The sequence below is a fragment of the Amaranthus tricolor genome, chromosome 7, assembly GCF_026212465.1.
Source record: "Amaranthus tricolor cultivar Red isolate AtriRed21 chromosome 7, ASM2621246v1, whole genome shotgun sequence".
Classification (NCBI taxonomy): Eukaryota; Viridiplantae; Streptophyta; class Magnoliopsida; order Caryophyllales; family Amaranthaceae; genus Amaranthus; species Amaranthus tricolor.
In genome coordinates this window covers 14838935-14859894 of record NC_080053.1, presented here as the reverse complement: position 1 = coordinate 14859894, position 20960 = coordinate 14838935, and the positions used below count along the sequence as shown (strand labels likewise).

The 20960-nt window shown below is 34.1% G+C and overlaps 1 protein-coding gene across 1 annotated transcript; it reads left to right on the top strand.

Annotated features, from left to right (window-relative positions):
• Positions 1 to 348: 348 nt before the first annotated feature.
• LOC130818536 (uncharacterized) lies at positions 349 to 933 on the top strand. Its single transcript, XM_057684703.1, has one exon. It carries the CDS (start codon positions 349 to 351, stop codon positions 931 to 933), a length of 585 nt encoding a protein of 194 aa, XP_057540686.1.
• Positions 934 to 20960: the final 20027 nt, after the last annotated feature.

The following is a 20960-nucleotide window of genomic DNA, read 5'->3' as shown; positions in this document are numbered from 1 at the left end:
TAGAAGCTCAAGGACTTGAACTTAGAAGCTCAAGTACTTGAACATACTGTATTGGAAGTAAAAGAAAAGGATCCAATAGATGGAACTCAAGCTACCAAAATAAAGGTAGCTACAAATCAAGAAAAGGCCAAAGCCTTAGTCCTCTTGAGGCATCATATTCATGATAGCCTTAAATCTGAATATTTATTTATAAAAGATCCCAAAACATTGTGGGACTCTCTTGTTGAAAGATTTGATCACCACAAAAGGGTGCTTCTTCCACAAGCTAGCCATAAGTGGAAGAATTTAAGATTTTCTAATTTTAAGACTCTCAGTGAGTACAATTCAACATTATACCGAATTGCATCAATGTTGAAATATTGTGAGCACCCGGTGACTGATGCAGAAATGATTAAATTCACATTATCTACTTTTCATCCATCAAACATTATTCTGCAACAACAATATAGAGAAACAAATTTCAAAAGATATACAGATCTGAGTGTAGTACTCTCACTGGATGAACAACATAATGATCTTGTCAGGAAAAATCATAATATGAGACCTATTGGATCTCAAGCTATCCGCGAGGCACACTCTACTAAAACACATGTGCCTGAAGCACATGCTGTTGAAAATAAAGGCAGTGGAAATTATAATAACCGTGATAGAGGACGCGGAAATTTCCGAGGAAGAGGACGAGGACAAGGTCGTGGAAATTTTAATGGACATGGTAGAAAGTTTCAAGGATTCGGCAGAGGCCACTTTCCCCAAAATTATCAAAATAGTCATTACAATAATAATTCTCGAAGGGGAAAAAAAGTTGGTTATCACAATAAAAATAGCCATCAAGAAGGAAAAGAAAGTATTTGTTACAAATGGGGCATGACAGGGCATTGGGCACGTACATGTCGTACTGCCAAACATTTGGTGGAGCTGTATCTAGCTTCCTAAAAGAAAAAGGGAAAAGGTGGGGAAGCAAACTTTAATGAAGCAAGCACCTCAATGCCTAATGTCGATCCTTATAATAAAGCAAGCACGTCAATGTCTAATCTTGACCTTTCAGACGTCTACTTAGATGGCGATGAAAATGATAAAGAATATGACGAAGATATTTGAATTTTTCTTAACAATGTTGTGGTGCTTATTTAGTTGTACTTCTTTTTATATGTAATTTTCTTTTTTATGTATTGATATCACCTTATGTTAATGAAATTTTATTTTAACTATCTATTTATTTAATATGAAGATATGGATCAGTTTGAAAATGGATTCAAATATCAATGCCTTCTAGATAGTGGAACAACTCACACTATCCTAAAGCACAAAGAATACTTTTCTGAGTTGAAGATGGTGAAAGCAGATGTCACCACAATCTCTTGAACTACTACACTAATAGAAGGATATGGAAAAGCTCAAATAATACTTCCTAATGGGACAAAGCTAGTAATTAATGATGCTTTATATTCGAGTAAATCTCGACGAAATCTCATAAGTTTCAAAGATGTACGCCAAAATGGTTATCATTTAGAAACAATGATCGAAAGTCATACTGAATATTTATGCATCACATCTGAAAAATGCGGCAAGAAAAGCATTCATGAAAAATTACCAGCATACTCATCGGGATTATATCGCATTAATATAAAACCGGTTGAGATAAACATGGTGTCTAACCAGAAGTTAGATAATAAAGAAATGATAAGTTTATGGCATGACCGATTGGGTCATCCTGGTGTGGGAATGATGCGAAAAATTATTGAAAATTCAATTGGGCATCTAATGAAGAAAATAAGAATTCCCAAACCAAATGAATTATCATGTTCTGCATGCTCATAAGGCAAATTGATAATCAGACCATCTTTAAATAAAATTGCTACTGAAACTTCTAAATTTCTAGAAAGAATTCATGGAGATATATGTAAGCCAATTAATGGTATTTAGATATTTTATGGTATTGATTGATGCCTCAACACGATGGTCACATGTAAGTCTCCTACAAACTAGAAATGTGGCATTTGCGAAATTACTTGCTCAAATCATTTGATTGAGAAATCAATTTCTAGATTATACAATTAAGCGAAAATAAGGCTTGACAATGCCGGAGAATTTACATCTCAAACTTTTAATGATTATTGCACGTCAATTGGAATTGACGTAGAACATCCAGTAGGTCATGTTCATACTCAAAATGGTCTGGCTGAATCATTGATTAAAAGACTCCAATTAATAGCAAGACCACTATTAATGAGGTCGAAATTGCCATCATCTGCGTGGGGACATGCAATAATACATGCATCGTCATTGATAAGATTGAGACCAAGTGCTTATCATAAATATTCACCACAGCAATTAGTGCATGGTCGAGAACCAAATATATCACACTTGAAAATATTTGGATGTGCAGTATATGTCCCTATTGCGCCACCCCAACGTACAAAAATGGGTCCATAAAGAAGGATGGGAATTTATGTTGGATTTGAATGCCCATCAATTATCAAATATTTAGAACCAATGATTGGTGATTTATTTAATGCTAGATTTGCAGATTGTCATTTTAATGAGACAACATTCCCATCCTTAGGGGGAGAGAAAGTGGACCCAAGTAAGAAGGAAATAGATCTCACATGGAATGCAATGCATTTGAAAATATATGATCCAAAAACGAATGCTTCTGAACAAGAAGTTAGAAAAATTTTCCATAATCAATATATTGCAAACAGATTACCTGATGCATTTGTAGAAACAAAGTAAGTGACAAAATCATATATTCCAGCCGCAAATATTTCGGCACGAATTGAAATTCCCACTGATAACAAAACCACTGAAAATGAATCTATTGCACGCCGGAAGCTTGGAAGACCACTTGGTTCAAAGGATTTGAAACAAAGAAAATCCAAAAGGTTGAATAAAATGGCAAATGTTATCAATATTACTTCTTCAATGAATTGTAAAGAAACAAGTTTTAGAGATGAGGATGAAAATATCAGAGAAGAAGAAAATAATAATATCAAAGATAATAATGAAATTTCGATTAATTACATTTCAACTAAAAGGCAAATAAATCGAAAGAATGTTATTGTTAATGATGCACTTGCTCATTCAATCGCCACCGAAATAACACTTGATGAAAATGATATAGAACCAAGAACGATACAAGAATGTCGGCGTAGAAATGATAGGTCAAAATGGAAAGATGCTCTTCAAGCGGAATTAAAGTCACTTGAAAAACGAGAAGTTTTTGGACAAATTACCCAAACACCAAATGGTATAAAACCGGTCGGCTATAAATGGGTGTTTGTAAGAAAAAAAATGAAAAAGATGAAGTGGTCAGATATAAGGCACGACTTACAGCACAAGGTTTTTCCCAAAGACCAGGAATTGATTATGAAGAAACGTATTCTCCAGTAGTAGATGCGACTACACTAAGATTCTTGATAAGTCTAACTGTCTCAAATAGTTTGCAAATGCGACTTATGGATGTTGTGACCGCATATTTATATGGTTCACTTGATACAGACATTTATATGAAAGTCCCTGAAGGATTTAAGTTGCCAGAAAACCACCAATCACGAGAAATGTTTTCCATAAAGCTGAAAAGGTCACTTTATGGACTAAAACAATCTGGAAGAATGTGGTATAACCGTCTTAGTGAATATCTCCTGAAAGAAGGATTCAAAAATGACCAAATCTGTCCTTGTGTATTTATTAAACGGACTCAATCAGGATTTTCTATAATTGCAGTTTATGTTGATGATTTAAATATCATTGGAACTCCCAAAGAGCTTGAACAAACTGTAAAATATTTGATGAAAAATTTGAAATGAAAGATCTTGGGAAAACAAAGTTTTGCCTTGGATTACAAATGGAGCACCTAAGGGGTGGAATCTTTGTGCACTAATCCAACTATACAGAAAAAGTCCTAAAAAGATTTCATATGGAAAAAGCTAATCCGCTGAGCTCTCCAATGATAGTGCGATCATTAAAGCCAAAAGATGATCCATTTCGACCTTGTGAAGAAGACGAGGAGATTCTTGGCCCTAAAGTGCCATATTTAAGCGCAATTGGAGCTCTGATGTATCTAGCTAATACAAGACCTGATATTGTTTTCGCTGTTAATTTATTAGCTAGATATAGTAATTCACCAACAAAGAGACATTGGAGCGGAATAAAACATTTGTTGCGCTACCTTCGAGGAACTAAAAATCTTGGACTATTTTATAGATCAAACCAAGATGCTACTCTTGTTGGATATGCAGATGTTGGATACTTATCAGATCCCCATAAGGCTAAATCACAAAATGTATATGTATTCACATATGGAGGTACCGCAATATCTTGGAGATCCACGAAACAAACACTGACAGCTACATCATCAAACCACGCAGAATTGATCACCCTTTATGAAACAAGTAGAGAATGTGTTTGGTTAAGGTCAGTAATTGGTCACATTCAAGAAGAATGTGGGATAAACTCGATAATAAATTCTCCAACTATAATTTTTGAAGATAATACCGGTTGCATTGAACAAGTTAGTGAAGGCTTCATAAAAGGAGATAAAACCAAACACATAACATCAAAACTCTTCTTTGCACATGACCTCCAGAAGTACAAAATAGTAAAAGTCAAACAAATTCAATCAAGTGAAAATCTTGCAGATCTATTCACAAAGTCCCTTCCATCAAAGAGATTCGAGCAACTTGTATATAAAATTGGAATGTGTCATCTACGAGATATCTGTTGAACTCAGGGGGAGAATCATATATACTGCACTCTTTTTCCCTTCGTTCAGGTTTTTATCCCATTGGGTTTTTCCTGACAAGGTTTTTAACGGGGCAGTATTAAATAGAAATATTGTAATAATATATATTTTTTTACATAATTAGAATGCATTCAAGGGGGAGTGTTGTAATATAGTGTGAAAGGTAATTAATGAATATAGTGTGAAAGGTAATTAATGAATATAGTGTGAAAGATAATTAATGAATTTACCCTAATGTGAATGCATTCAATGTAATTGTGGATGAACTTGCCTATAAATATGGAAGTTTACCATTGTAAAAACTACACCAATGAGTAAAACATCTCTATCTTCTAACTTTTACTCATTCTACTTCCTCCTTATATCTCTAAGTTTTAACACCTTTGAAATACTTTGTACTCCTATCACTCCTTCCCATTAATTTTGATTCTTTTCCTCTTCACAATGCAATATTACTACATTTATGATTATATTATAGCAATGTACTTTTTATTCACACAAACATTTAGTATTATAGATACTACCATTTAGCATTATTATTATGAGGTACAACATTAAATGATTATGCCACTATAAATATATATTCATTACATGATACTAATAGATACCACTTAAAGTATTGCTCAAATCACAACTAAAAATTAAAATGCTATTTGTTGATGCAAAAATCACTTTACTATTGAGATTAAAGAATCAAATTGTTTGTTTGAAATTAAGGCTAAATTCATATATACATGGAAAGCAATGAAAGATATGGGTAAGGGACAAGGTAAATGAACTAAGTTACACATGATCATGATGGATGATGAGGTAAAGTATTTTATTATTTAACAAAATGAATTATGTAATTTATCAACAAATTAACAAGGTTTACTCTTACTAATTAATGCTACAATATTGTGTTTGTTTCGATATAGAAACGAGGAAGTGCAAGAGACACATAGAGTACCTGAAAATGAAGTGTTATAGAGGTCAATAGTCAACGATCTCGAAGTATGACGTAATCCTTCCGTAGTTGTAATTGTAATTCCTTCACCACTCCGACGCTCAAGTCAGTTGCGGAGACAGAAATCAATGAATGATAATATGATGAATACAATATTAACGATTGTTTAGTGGTATGGAGATGGTAGTAGTACGTAAATGATTGAGTTGGGTGTGTATAACTGCAGAGTAATGGTAGGTGAATAAAAAATCTTAGCCTTCAAATGCATTCAATAGAAGGTATTCATAGGAGCTGATGGAGGGATCATATAGGGATAACTTTTAGTGGGGGATTATGGGTAACATGGAGTATAATTAAGGAAAATGGTGTGTAACACGTGTAGTGGGTGGTCGTTGTAGGTTTCAGAAGGTTACTTTCTTGGTGGTCAAACAAGGTAAATGAAAAGTCGTAAAGACCTTTGATCGTGAGTGAAGGTCATCAAAGGGTCAAGGTCAACGAAATTGTAAGTCAACAGGGTATAAAAGTAATTTTATGATAAATAAATAAATAAATAAATATTAACATAATATTTATCCCCACGCATGAAGAATGATGTAAAAAGAGAGCCCCAACGAAGTGATTCATCTTCCTTTATGCAAAAATAATACTATTCATATTAGAATAAACCAAGAAGCATCGGTCTTGGAAGAGTTTACTCGAATGCCCATGGAAATCAACATACCCACAATTTGGGGGATATTCTGATGAAATGTTAAATTGAGCTCGATAGCTTCGAATCGAGTATTCACACGTAGTATTTGAAATTGTAACGAAAAAGTTATGACATCCCAAAATGATTATGTGAGCAACTGAGACAACCATTTCTTTGCTAGCACTATGACATGCGCAACGAATTAACAAAATGTCACTTCCAGGTTTAGAACCCCCCTACCAGATGCACAATGAGAAGAGTACTCTGACCAACTGAGACAACAATTTCCCTGTTAGCACTCTGACATGCGCAGACTCTTATTTAATGACACGGAAGACTATAACTTAGACAATTTTTGACATTTGTTAACGCCATAGTTGAGTCCGACTTTGTTATTACCCACAGTATAAAAAACTTGGCATAATTTTCTTTCACTTGAGGGTCCTTATATTGGGGTCCGACTTAGTCTATTATTTGGCACCATTATTAACTCAAAGCCTGACTAATATAAATACCAAGATTTTTATTAAAGATCTTCCAGTGAATGATTTGCAAACCTCAAGGTTTGAATATCATTCAACATCTTTTGATTTAAACCATCATCTAATTCGAGCAACTCGAGCATGGAGACCAGTTATTTTTGTTCGGATCAACGGGATTTTAGTATATTGTTGTCATAAGTTTCATCGTGACTCAGCTGTTTGAAGGATAATATTCAACAGGTTTGATACTTAGAAAAATTTATAAATGGGACTCCTACTTTTAGAGTCCGACTTTAATTTGACGGAATAAATTCCTCATATTTCGGCAGGTCCGAACTGTTATGATGAATTGACGGGTTCGAATTTTACAATAACTCGGCTGAATTGTAATAGACTCGGCTGAATACCATAACAAAAGTCCCCATATTTATGGATCCTGATTCACAGTACCTTGGCGACCCGAGCTGCGTGATAATTCGGCTTATCCGTGTTCAGTAATATAGCTTGCCAATGTTCGAATCTATGAATATCACTGAAATTATCAATGAAAACTCTCCTTATGGGGTCTGATTTATACCAACTCAGCGGACTTAATATTACCTTACATAACTCTGTAATAATTCGGCAGATCCGGTGCGACTATGATGCATGATTGGGTTGAATGAAGTAGTTGGAGTTGATACCTACATATTAGAGTGTCTCCCTCACCTTGTGTAACAGACTCAATTTCGTAATCCCAATTATTATCCAATTAGTTATCACTAATCTCGAATTAAAATTTCTTAATTACCCAATTACAAAAATCAAACCGCCAAAATTCCTAAAACCTTATTATCATTTTCAAATAGCCCAAAAAGCTTAGTTATTATTTATATTAAGAGGTATCTTGGATACCTCCCCTTCAAATATAGTTTATTATATTGAATTTAACAATTACAAGTATAATAAACCTGTCCTTATCTTGAGAACAATCCTCTCAAGATCACAAATACTAGAGTAAAGTAAGAATACTCTCAAGTTTCTAACAATACAATAGCCTACTTTCGATAAGTGTGTTTTTGGTGAATGTGTTCTATGATGAATCCTATTTATAGATAAAGTATTTATCACTCTTAGAATTCCCTCATAAATCAAATAACAATTAAACATCACAATTAACATACCAATTAAACATCAATAATAAGTATGAACATTAAGCATAGCAATAAATAGAAATAAACAACCCTTCAATGCATAAGAAACCCACAAAATTGTCCAAAAGGGAATCTAAGGCATTTGCTCGAACGAGCATCCACTTAGCTGGAACGAGTAGACCACAAAACAACCTTTTGACCTACTGCACATACTACTTAAACGAGCAACTCTGACATGGGCATTCTTTTTTGCTCTTCTACGTTGCTTTGAGCGATCACCTTGCTTTCCATGCCTTGACTCGTTCAAGGCATGGTTCCTCACATCAATGGAATCTCAAATGCTCCATGCTATACATCTCATATATCATTCCAAACCTTAATCCACTCGCACTCAACCCATCTTCACCATCTTCCTTCAATGTACATGATAAAGCATGTTCGATAATATGATTAAAGTAAACGTCATTGTCACAAATATTGACACTTGCTTTAAAAACTATCTTTCCCAAGATGGATTCCTTTAAGAAATAACATGTTGAAAGTTAAGGATGAGTCTTGTACTCAAGTGGAGTTGTGGAAGGAAAATAGGTTGATAAGAAATTCAATAGGTAATCAAAGTTGCAGGATTCGTGTGCTAGGTTGAACTTTGATAATTATACAACTACTTTTGTGCATTAATATATATGACCTCTGATGTGTAATGTTTTTTCACCTTTCTTTCTTTAGTGAGCATACATACGATTATATTGTCTTTTTTGGATATTGAATAACACGTCCATAATAGTTCAAGTTGGTGTGTAAGATTTTAAGAGCTAAGACTCAACTTGGTAGATCGCTGCGTTTTATCACAATTGTTTCTTTAGATTTTTATGAACTTATGTGTTATAGATTTCAAAGCTTCTCGAGATGTAATAAGATTGTAGAACTTTGATTTTTTCTGTTAAATCGTTCTTTTGTTTTTAGTTGATTTTTTTCTATCAGTAGAATACAATCCATAGTAATTGAAACTTTAATATATTTTTAATTTTTCTTTTATTCCGTTTTGATTTTTAATGGTTTGTGATAACACCTGGATCATGCCATATGACATTTGTATTTGGGTTGATTTTATGTGGACTGTTACATAAAATATTGATTGAAGTGGGTGAATGGCAAAAATGAGTTTCTTGAACATATGTTTCCCAGTGAATATAGAGTGCATTTGGAAGATGCTTATCAAGCGTGGTGGAGGGGTGAATAAGAGATGTCGGTTTTGAATGAAGATGGTACATTAAGAGTCAAGGATACTTATAAATTGGCTATGTGATGCAATTTGGGATGGTTCAATAATGACTCACATGAGCAATATGGATGAAGAGCTAAACCAAGAGTCATACTCAAGCAATGTTACTGATTCAGCAACAAAAGAAGGAGATACAAGGCCAAAAACAACAGCACAGCAGAGTCCATCGATAACTAGCAGACAGATGACCTTGCAGCCCTTGTCTAGACCAACTGGGAGAGTTATAAAGACCATGGAAGATGGATTTGGAATCTTGTTACTTGGAACATCATATCTTGGTCCAAGGACATTACTTCACATCATTGAAACCCCATGGAAATCAAGGGTGAAGGTAGCCCAGTCAGCAGCTAGTTCATAGTTGGCCAATGACCAGCAGACCTTGGTGATCTGTGCCAAAGCAAGCTTGGACTCCTTGGGATACTCAAGGGGTGGGAATGGAATCTTCACACTTGGAACTACCTGCCATGAAACAAGGATCCCCTTATTAGCCATTGGAAGATCCCAAAATGAAAGGATAAATGTAGCCCAGTCAGCAGCTAGTTCACAACAGAACAGGGCTGATCTTATGACCAACTGACTTTGTGAGACATGGCTAGATCGTGTCTTCCAATAATTTGGGCCTCCAAGGGTAGAAATGGAATCTTTGCACTAGGAACTTACTACCTCGACTAATCATGGCCATCATCAACCATTAAAGAGCACAAGAAGATACGTAGAAGGTCACCTGTTCAGCAGCCTTTTGTCAGAATATCCAAATGTTCTGTTTAGCTTGTTTCTTTTGTTTTTAATGTGCACATGTTTTGCACGTGTCTTTTAATGACCGTTATAGTTAGTTGTACGTGTCCTTAGCATTGTCTTTGTATTTCCCCGTTCCTCAAGTCTATATATAGACGTCCCTAGCCTTGTAAAACACAAGTTTAAGTTTGAAAATTTCAGAAATCAGAATTCATTGGATTTTTGATCCTTTGTTTCTTCCTTGAATGTGTATGAACATTCAACGATCTTGAGTAGTGCAAGATCATCACCTTTTGCAACTGAGAGTAGTCCTTGGTTGTACTTAGGGAATTGTTGGCCTTGGAGGATTAAAACTCCTAGTCTTTCAATTCAAGATTCACCTTACAAACATTGTTCTGTTTGTGTGAATCATATAACTGTTTCGTGTGTGTTTTAGGCTTGTTTGGTTGTTACATTGCGTGGATTTGAAGGCTGGTTTGCATCTTCACATTATATTGAAGAATTCCAACCCAAACACGCATCAATTTGGTATCAGAGCTATTGGTTACGGTGGCCGGAAAATCAAGAAAAGCCTTGTTCATCCTGTTTGTGATTTTGCAATCTGTCTGGTGAGAATTTTATGCATATCTTTTTGTAGACGTAGAATTTCATCAAATCCTTTTATAGTAATCAAGGTTAGTGTCTTAACTTTGATTTCTTGAAAGAAAAATTGGATTTCACGTTGTGTGCAAAATTTGGCGCAAGTGTTTGCACAGACTGCAGAAACAGCATCTTGAAAATTCAAGATTCTGATATGTGGTTTATAAATGGTATTTCTGATCTTTTCTTCATCTCTTAACGTTTTGATCAGTTGGAATAAAGGTTTTCTATAACAACTCACTTTATATAACGTGCAAATTGATTTTTTGTTAGGGCTATGTATTGCATTGTAATCACAAAAGTCAAAATCCTTAGAAACTGATTTTCTGTGATCAAGTGATTTTGCTGTTCATAGTAGTTATTCCTTTTCTTTCTTATTTGCTGTCTTAAATAATCAGATAAAATAAGGATTTACATTAGTATTTCGTTTAATTCTAAGTGCAAGTGGATTTTTGCTGTTTTGTGCACAAAGAACAGATTCTTTAAAATCTGATTTCCTGTGATCAGAAGGTATTGTTGCATATCTTCCTACATTCTGTTCTTCTTGTACATTTGCATGTGTTTTTTTTCTTTATTAGAGCATCATGAACGAGGAGGATAAGAGATTGTTCATTCAGGAAGCATTAGCTGCCATAGACCATAAGTTTGCTGAATTTACCTTAATGAACCAAGATAGGACTCCTCAAAACAGAACACAAGAGGATATGAGTTTGAGGGTAGATGTAGCTGAGTTTAGTGGCCAATCCTTAAAACCTAAAGACTATATTAATTGGGAGACCAGCCTTGATAACTTCTTTGAGTTCAGGGACACACCCTTAGACAAGCAATTCAAAATGGCTAAAGTAAAACTCACAAAACTAGCTGCCACATGGTTGGAGAAAGCTCAAAGGCAGAGGTTGAGGGAAGGGAAAGAGAAGCTGAAATCTTGGGAAAAACTTAAGAAAAAGATGAGGAGGAAGTATGTGCCTAGCAATTACACACAGAAAATCTCTATGCAATGGAACACACTCACCCAAGATAGTGAACATGCACTGTTGTTAGAGCAATATTCCAAGAAAAGAGCTACACAAATTAATGAACCATCTGTGCATAGTAGCAATCAGCAGCACTTGAACACTAGTTCCTCCACCAAGACCAGTAGCATTGAGTCTAAGAATAAGAGTGTCACACCAATCAAAGATGTTGTTTGTTTTAAGTGTCATGGTCATGGTCACTTCAAGAATAATTGCCCTAACAATACAGCTTTCACCCTAGCTGAGTGGGATGAAATTAGGAGCAAGGAGAGGCCTAAGACCATCCTTGTTAGCATCAATGGAAGGGAGGAAGAGAGGGGAACCATTACTAATGATGATGACCCTAATGGCACCAACATTCAGAGGGATTCAGGGGTTGTTACACCTTATGTTTCTGATTTAGAATCAGAAGGAGAACTTACATACTGTAACAGGCTCAAATTTCTTAATCTTAATCTTCCGATTAATTATTCCGAAATTTCTTTTCGAATTCCTAATCCTTTGGTTATCTAATTCAAATCACCTTTAATTCCTAAACCTTATTCCGATTTTTGTAATTTCTTCCAAATATTAAACTTAAAAAAATATATATATTCTTAAATTTCTTTATAAGCACTAAAATATTATTTTATTATTTTATACTACGAAAAGTAAAATTTTAATATTATATTTACGGCTTTATTAAAACATTACGTTTCAATTTCGTTTCCTTAAACTAACTTTACTACTTATCATTTTAACTTTACAACTTTGATTTAATTATTTTATACCTAAAAATTAACTATATTTTTCTTATTAACTTTAAGTATAGTTTTAACTCAAATTTTCTAAGTAAACTATCATATTTTCATAATCAAACCTTAATCATACTTTCCCATTAATATAAAACATTTCACTAGCATAAACTAGAACAAAAATTTGATGAATCAAAATCCTTTCTACATCAATCCATAATGTTCATCACTTACACAAGCTATCACCATTTCCTTACACAAGTTAACCTTCTTCTACACTCCAAACTCTTACACATCCACTTACACACTCCAACTCTTACACATTCACTTACACACTCTAAATCACTTACACAAGTTAACCTTCTTTTTCATACAATCTTATGAACTAAAAAGTTGCCCAAAACTCATTATAAATACCCCTCCTTAGCCATGAGATCACTTGCACCCCCATCATCAAATCTTTCTACCATTCTTTCTTATATCTTCACTTCATTAACATCTTACTAACTTTATACCCTTTTTTATTTGTTGAAGAATCAAATGAAGATGGAGCTTGATCTTGTCACTTCTTAAGCCAATAATCATCAACTTTTAAAAAGTCAAGAATTATCTTTTGGAGCTTGGATATCATTTTCTTTTGGGTAATTGAAGATCTACTTCTTTGAAGCTTGGAACCTTGAAGACTTTCTTTTGGAGCTTATTTCTTTAAAGTTCTTATTTTCCTATTATTATTCTCTTACTTGGTTTAGCACCACCTTCGAAGGAAAATGGTACACATTTTCGTAACTCTCCCGTTATGTGATATTTATTTATGGTTACTCGATAATATAAAAGCATGATCAACGTGATTTTATTTTAGTCAATTAAACTTTATATGGTAATATTAAAGTCATATCCAGTTTAGTGATATTTTCGTCAAAACAATAATACTTTTGGGACACTCGAAAAAAAGTCATATATATGGAAATTTTTGATTAATATGATAATATAAATATATATGAATTTTACTAGTTAAATAAACTTATGTGTTTAAAATGATTCCATATCATCTTGGTGTTTTGATAAATTTTTAATCGGTTTATTGGTAAAATAGTCAAACAAATTTGTTAAAATGCTTAGCATTGTTTTTCTTGAAAACTCATTTCATATAGATTTTGGACCCTTAATAATTTGTCGGATTATGTTATTTTTATAGTGATGATAGATCCATTTTACTATTTTACTGGTTATTTGATAAAATATGTTATTAAGTACTTAGAAATATTACCCTTGACTGTTATGATTATTTATGACACAATAATGACTTAGTTTAGCCTCAAGAATCTTAGTATAGCTACGAAAATTTGTTATTTAATTAATATTAATTTATTAGATACTAGTAATTTGTTTCTATTAAAAGGGTAGAATTGTCAAAATTTTGACTAGTGGAAGTTTGACTTATAAGAATGTAAACTATTTTGGTTTACAGTCTTGTTTGATATTGCATGAAATTGATTGTATGACTTTGATAGTAAGGTAACGTCGAACCATGGACCGGCATGTAAAATCCCGGCGTCCGTGTTAGCCGGCACGTAAAATGCGGTGTCAGACAGGGGGTCCGAGAAAAACCCATCCTGTGAAGTCTCGAGCATAACAGTATTGAGAGGAGTGACGACTCCCACCACAGTTAGGGTTTAGGACTACGGTCCTCACCTAACCAGATCCTTACATATATCAGTTGTCATTATTGTTGTGATCTTGTGATGTGCTATGATGGTAAAGCTATGAGGCTTAATTGAACTTGATTAAATAAGCATTAAGGTTACCAAGTATTTAGTAGCAGTAATGAACTTCTGCAAGTATTGAGAATGTAACTTAATGGCTTAGTAAAGGTCAATAATGAGTAATAACCTTCTATATTGTGCTTGATGATTATTTTGTAAGCATTATTTAACTATCGCATCATAAGCTTGTTGAGAAGATTGTACTCGGCTTTATCGCTGACCGATTTAATCGGCTGTCATCCATATTATGGATGACAGTATTTTGCAGGAAAATTTAGCTCAGGTTTCGATCCAGGCCGCAACTTTAATTATTCTATCGAGGACTTAGCTTCAATGATTTTACTTGATGACTATATTGTACTTATGTTTTTTTATCGTATTTAAGTAAACCTTATTTTATATTTTCTCAGTTGTAAGATATATTTTTTTTTTACTTATGTTTTGAACAATTTTAGTTTAAATGGTTTTTAGCAGTTCAGCGTTTTACACTTCCGCATTATTTATCTTAAGTATATGTAGGAATGCTAATGGATGATCGAATGCAACAAGAGGGGGGGTGAATTTTTGTGTAGTAGGTTTAAGATTTTTGCCTCTAATTTTTGCGGAATTGTATCAAGTAAAGAACAAAACTTAAACTCAAAAACGAAAAGAAAAATAATAAAGGAGACAAAGATTTTACGTGGAAACCTTCTTGGCCTAATAAGAAGGAAAAACCACGACCCCCGGGATTTCAAAATTCTCACTATGTTAAGGCAATCAATTAAAATTACACAAAACAATGTTTGCTTCACTTGAAGCTTCTCAATTCTCTAAATGCTTCACTCAAAGCTTCTCTACTTAGGCCTACTTCTCTTCTCTTCTCTTTCTCTCCTTCTCTTTCTCTTCTCTCGATTCTATTCTTTATTCCCTTAGACTTCCCATAAGTCTAATTACAACAAAACACTCAATTACCCTTTACAAGGCCAATTCTCATGAAGATTAAAATTAATTAGTTGCTCAAGAAAAATATAATGAATTAATTGGCATTCAAAAACAGAAAATATTTTTCTTTGAATGATCTCCCTTAAATGGACACTCTCTATTCATATCCGCTTAACCGTAGCTTCCCTCTTTTATAAAGGGAACAGCCGTCAGTGCACTCAGCCCACGTTCTCCATGAGATGCACTTACCCCACGACTTCCATAAACTTACTTGCTCCCAAAGAAAGTGGGAAGTTAGTTGAAAGTAGGAGTGGAACATAACTGCTGTACGGTTAATATTACATGGGTTAAAGGAAGATCCTAAAATGTAGGAGACTAATTCAAAGTAGAGAACAAGTCTCTTGGATGTCCGAGTTTATAGGAGATAAACAAGGAATTAGTCTTCTCCATGTTTTTAGGCGTATTAAAAATATTTTGCCAATTAATAAATAAATTTAATTAAGCAACTAATTAAATTTTAACCTTTTACATTAACTAAAACAAAAAACGTAATTTTCGTAACTTCCAGTCAATGTCTTCTTCAGACCTGTATCGTGGGGAACAACGCACTGTCTCCATCTACAACTTTCGTCAGGACTTCAACTCTAGGAACAGTAAACTGACTTCTAAAGCAATTGCCCAACTTCTTGGATATTTGAGACATGTACAACTTCCACGAATCAAGTCATAGGCTTTATCAACGATTCAAATTAAACCGGATATATACCTACAAAACAATCTCTAAAAATATGTTTGTTTATTTAAAAGTGAAGTCATCATCAAAACCTTAAGAGGCCAACAAATTCCCCCTTTTTGATGATGGCAAACTTTATAAACAAACTTAAGTAAAATAGAGTAAAACAAATTTCTTAGAGCATACTAGAGATTAAAGCAACTCTAAATAACTTAGCAAATCAACTCGTTACAATATAATTTACCAAGCATTCACAATAAAACAGTTTACTCCATAATATCAAATATTTTTCAAAACTTTCAAAATTAATTAACCTAAAACTTAAATAAAATAAACTAAGTTAAACTAAAATAAACTGACATAATAACTAACATAATTAAACTAACACACATTAACTAACAAAATTAAACTAACACACATTGACTAACAAAATTAAACTAACACACATTGACTAACAAAATTAAACTAACACACATTGTTAAATAATTTCAATCAGAAACATTTTGAGAACAGATGCACAAGAAAAATAAATATCCTCAAAAACTTAGCAACACAACAGATGATCACTAAAAATCACTAAACATAGCATACACATTATCAATCAATAAGAATCAATATAAATCAACCAAGATATGTAACTGTGTATTCACTTCTCCTCTTAAGTTTGTGCATAATCTTCCCCCTTTTGTCATCAATCAAAAAGAATTGGGAGTTATCAAAACTCAGCACAAACCAAATAGATTTGTTAGTGATGAAAACAAGAAACAATAATGAAAGCAAGCACCATAAAAGTAATCAAACCTGCAAATAGTCAATTGTCACAGACCATGAAAATAAAAACAAAGAAAGAAAAGTAGCAATTGTTCAAAGGTACATCAACAATGTACCGCAGATGGTACAAAAATAGAAAAAGAAATTGTTTGATAAGTGTCACAACCAACAAATCATTAAAATTATGAGGAGAGGGATCAAGGGTCGGTCTCTTCTTCATCAATGTACTCAGTCTGCACTTCCACTGTGTCCAGCTTGGCACCAAGACATTGTTCCATTTGGTTTAGCTGATCCACAATTGAAGCAAGCGAGACACGAGTTTCATCTTGAAAGGCAGTGAATTGAGACTGTAGATCAAGGAGCTTGGAGAGAATGGTATGTAAGGAAACTGCAGGAATAGAGTCAAAGTTAGTACAGCCAATATTAGGTGAAGTGTGTGATTGTGGTGGTGGTGTAAACTGTATTGGTGATGGAGGTGGTGATGGAATTTGATGTGGTGGTGAATTGGCTGGCTTGGGAGAGGAAGGTTCAATAGGTGTCGGCTCAGGTATGTTGTCAGATGGTGTTTCATCAACCACAGTAGCCTTGCGCTTTGAGGCCAACCTCCTACTCTTCCTTTGCATTGACTTAGCCTTTTTCCTCATAGCCAACACAATCTCTTCATCATTGGAATCACTGCAGAGATTGTGAGGAACATTTTCATCCAAGGCCTCCTTTTGCTTTTCCTTTTCCCCCTTACTTTCAGCTCCATCCTGTTCCTCTTTCTTAGATGTTTCAATATTTTCAGAGGGAACAGGATCTTGTTCCTTTTCTTCCTTATCCTCCTTGTCCTCCTTGTCCTCCTTTTCCTCTTCAACTTCTTCAGCCCCATCTTCTTCAGATTCAACTTCTACAACCTCCTCATGCATCAAAACTCCCTCATCATTCAAGTTCAAACGCAAATTTTGTAAACATTTAGCACCAATTTTCATGTTGGGACCCATTGGGAACTCCAACCCTTCCAATGGAACCTCAAATTTTCTAAATATCCAGGTTAGCAACCCTCCATAACCAATGAAACTTTTCTTTTCAATGCAGTCTGATAAATGAGAGATCATCAATGAAGGAAAATTTATTTTAATGTGTTTTTCCATGCAGTAAATTAAAGTGGCGTCACGCAAACTCACTTGACTACGTTTTGAGTTTCGTGGTAAAATGAATCTGCGAGCAACATTGTACAACAACTTATGCATAGGAAAAAGAACATTGTGACTAATTTTCCCTTTTTGATCAACTCCTAAAAATTTTAGAATTGTTCGTTCATTGATACCAGAAAATGAAATCTTCGACCCAATATAATATGTATCAAAACCAACATTGGGAACATTAAACCATTCCCCTAATAAAGCACTGTTAAATTCAATTTTAACAGTTTTAACAACACTAGAACACATTCCACCATCATTTGAGAAATTTAAAATAAATTCTCTCATTAGGTTTGGAAAAATTGAATTGCAACTGAAATTTGACATTAATGATTCCCATTCTTGAAAACTCAAAATGTCATGCAATCTTGGAAAGTTAGTAGAATCATACCAATATTTATCCAACCCGAATCCTACTGTCATCTCCTTTGAAACCTCTTCAGCACTGTTTGGATCAACATGCTTTGAGCGCTTAACTACTCTGGAAGATGAACCACCTGTTGAAATCTTTCTTTTGGTACTTGTGGGTTCAGTGGAGTGTTTTGGTGATTCTTGTGTTGTTTCAGTTGGTGTGGGTGGTGCATCCTGCAGTAATGGTGGTGGAAGAACTACTCTTAGTGGTTTTGGTTGGTCGGGTATACAGGATTTGGTAGTTTTCTTGCCTGATTTAGATGATTTGGGGGTTTTCATTTTTTGAATTTTTGAAGGTTTTGAGAGAAGGAAGAAGGACGGTTTCTTGAGTGAGAAATTGAGAGAAGGTTTGGGAAGGTAGAGTGTAATGACGTAAAGGAGGGGTTTTTAAATGATTGAAGTGACGGTTACTCCTCCAAGTCCCATCACTTTATTTCCCTTTGCATTGCTTGTGTGAAGAAAACCGTTCTCCCAAAAATTTTAGTTTAAGTTGGCCGAAAAGAAAAAAAATAAAAAATGACATATGAATAAATTATGAAATATGAGTATTAAAATAAAATAAGAAGAAAAAAAGGATAGGAAAATGATGAATTAAAAAAAATAAGGAAAATAATGAACATATTGCATTGGTCTGATCAAATTAACAACATGCAAATAAGAAAACATTCATAGTACAAACTTTATTACGTGTTTACCTGATCCATGCAATAATTGATTTTCAATCAAGATATTGAGATTGATTCCTGACCTTTTCATTCTCATGATGCTTCAATGGGAAATATATGCAACTAACTTTAGTGGAGCTTGATCATATCAAGTTCCAATCTCATCTTTTCATATTGTTCCCTAGGAAGTGGTTTGGTCAGAATATCTGCAACTTGTTCATTTGTGTTAACATGCCTTAATATAATATTTTTGTGTTCTACGTTATCCTTAAGAAAATGATGTCTAATATGTATATGTTTAGCACGAGAATGATGCACTGGATCTTTGGATATACATATGGCACTAGTATTATCACAATAAATAGGAATGCATTCAACTTTAATACCAAAATCTCTTAGTTGCTGTTTTATCCAAAGCATTTGGGAACAGCAAGCTGCTGCTGCTACGTATTCAGCTTCGGCAGTGGATAATGCAACAGTATTTTGCTTCTTGGAACTCCATGAAACTAAACATGAGCCAAGAAATTGTACCATACCTGATGTACTTTTTCTATTTACAAGATCACCTGCATAATCTGCATCACTAAAACCTTTTAAATCATAAACATCACTTTTAGGATAAAATAAGGACAAGTCGTCTGTTCCCTTCAAATATCTTAAAATTCGTTTGACTGCCGTGAGATGTGATTCTTTAGGATTTGATTGAAATCTAGCACATAAACCAACACTAAAGGAAATATCAGGTCTACTTGCAGTTAGCTATAATAAAGAACCTATCATGCCTCGATACATTGTTTGATCTACGTTAGTTCCTTTTAGGTCTTCATCTAATCTAACATTTGTAGCCATGGGTGTATGGTTGGTTTTAGCATTTGTTAGACCATATTTCTTTAGAAGTTCTTTTATATATTTTTGTTGATGAATGAAGATACCATTTTCGGTTTGTTTAATTTGTAACCCAAGGAAGAAATAAAGTTCTCCCATCATGCTCATTTCAAATTCTGTGCCCATTAGGTTAGCAAATTCTTTACATAATAAATCATTAGTGGCATCAAAAATAATATCATCAACATAAATTTGAACAACCAAAATATTAGAACCTTTATTCTTAAAGAACAAGGTTTTGTCGATTTTTCCTCTTACAAAGTTATTTTGAATCAAAAACTTTGAAAGTCTTTCACACCATTGCCTAGGAGCTTGCTTCAAGCCATATAGGGCTTTATCAAGCTTGTAGACATGATCAGGACAAGAGGTATTTTCAAAACCTGGGGGTTGTTCAACAAAAACTTCTTCATCAAGAAAGCCATTTAAAAATGCACATTTCACATCCATTTGATATAATTTAAAATTCATGAATGCAGCAAAAGAAATTAAAATTCTAATAGCCTCTAACCTTGCTACCGGAGCAAATGTCTCAGTATAATCAATACCTTCTTGTTGATTGTACCCTTTGACCACGAGTCTTGCTTTGTTTCTTACAATTATTCCATGCTCATCTAGCTTATTCCGAAATACCCATTTCAAACCAATTACTTTCTTGCCTTTTGGTTTGGGTTCTAAGTGCCACACTTTATTTCTTTCAAATTCATTTAATTCATCTTGCATGGCTACTATCCATTCGGAATCCTTTAGAGCTTCTTCGTGATTTTTGAGTTCAAGTGATGATAGGAACGCAAAGTGTGCACAAAAGTTTCTCAGTTGGGATCTGGTTTGTGTTCCTTTATTCATATCACTTATAATCAGATCAAGAGGATGATAACTTTGGTATTTCCAAGGTTTAGGCACAAATTCTCTGGAGGGAACAGTAGCATATTCTGTTTCAGCATCTGGATTTGCATTTTGTTCAGCTACTGGATCATCTTGGTCAGCTGCGGGAACAGCTGGATTGGGAACAGTCTGCTGGTCCTGTTGTTCTGGCAGTTCTTGGATTTGGTCAGTTTCTTCTGCCTCTTCTTGTGTAGACTGTTCACTTGCTGTTCCATGATCTTGCACTTTAATTCCTTCATCATCATCTTCCAAGTTTGCAAGACCTATTTTAATATTACTTGTTTCCTGTTCACTTGTTGAAAAGTTAGTTTCATCAAAAATCATGTGAACAGATTCCTCTACACACATT

What these genes read in the sequence shown, in the direction of transcription:
- LOC130818536 (XM_057684703.1), top strand. Translation starts at nt 349, where the DNA reads ATGTTGAAATATTGTGAGCACCCGGTGACTGATGCAGAAATGATTAAA.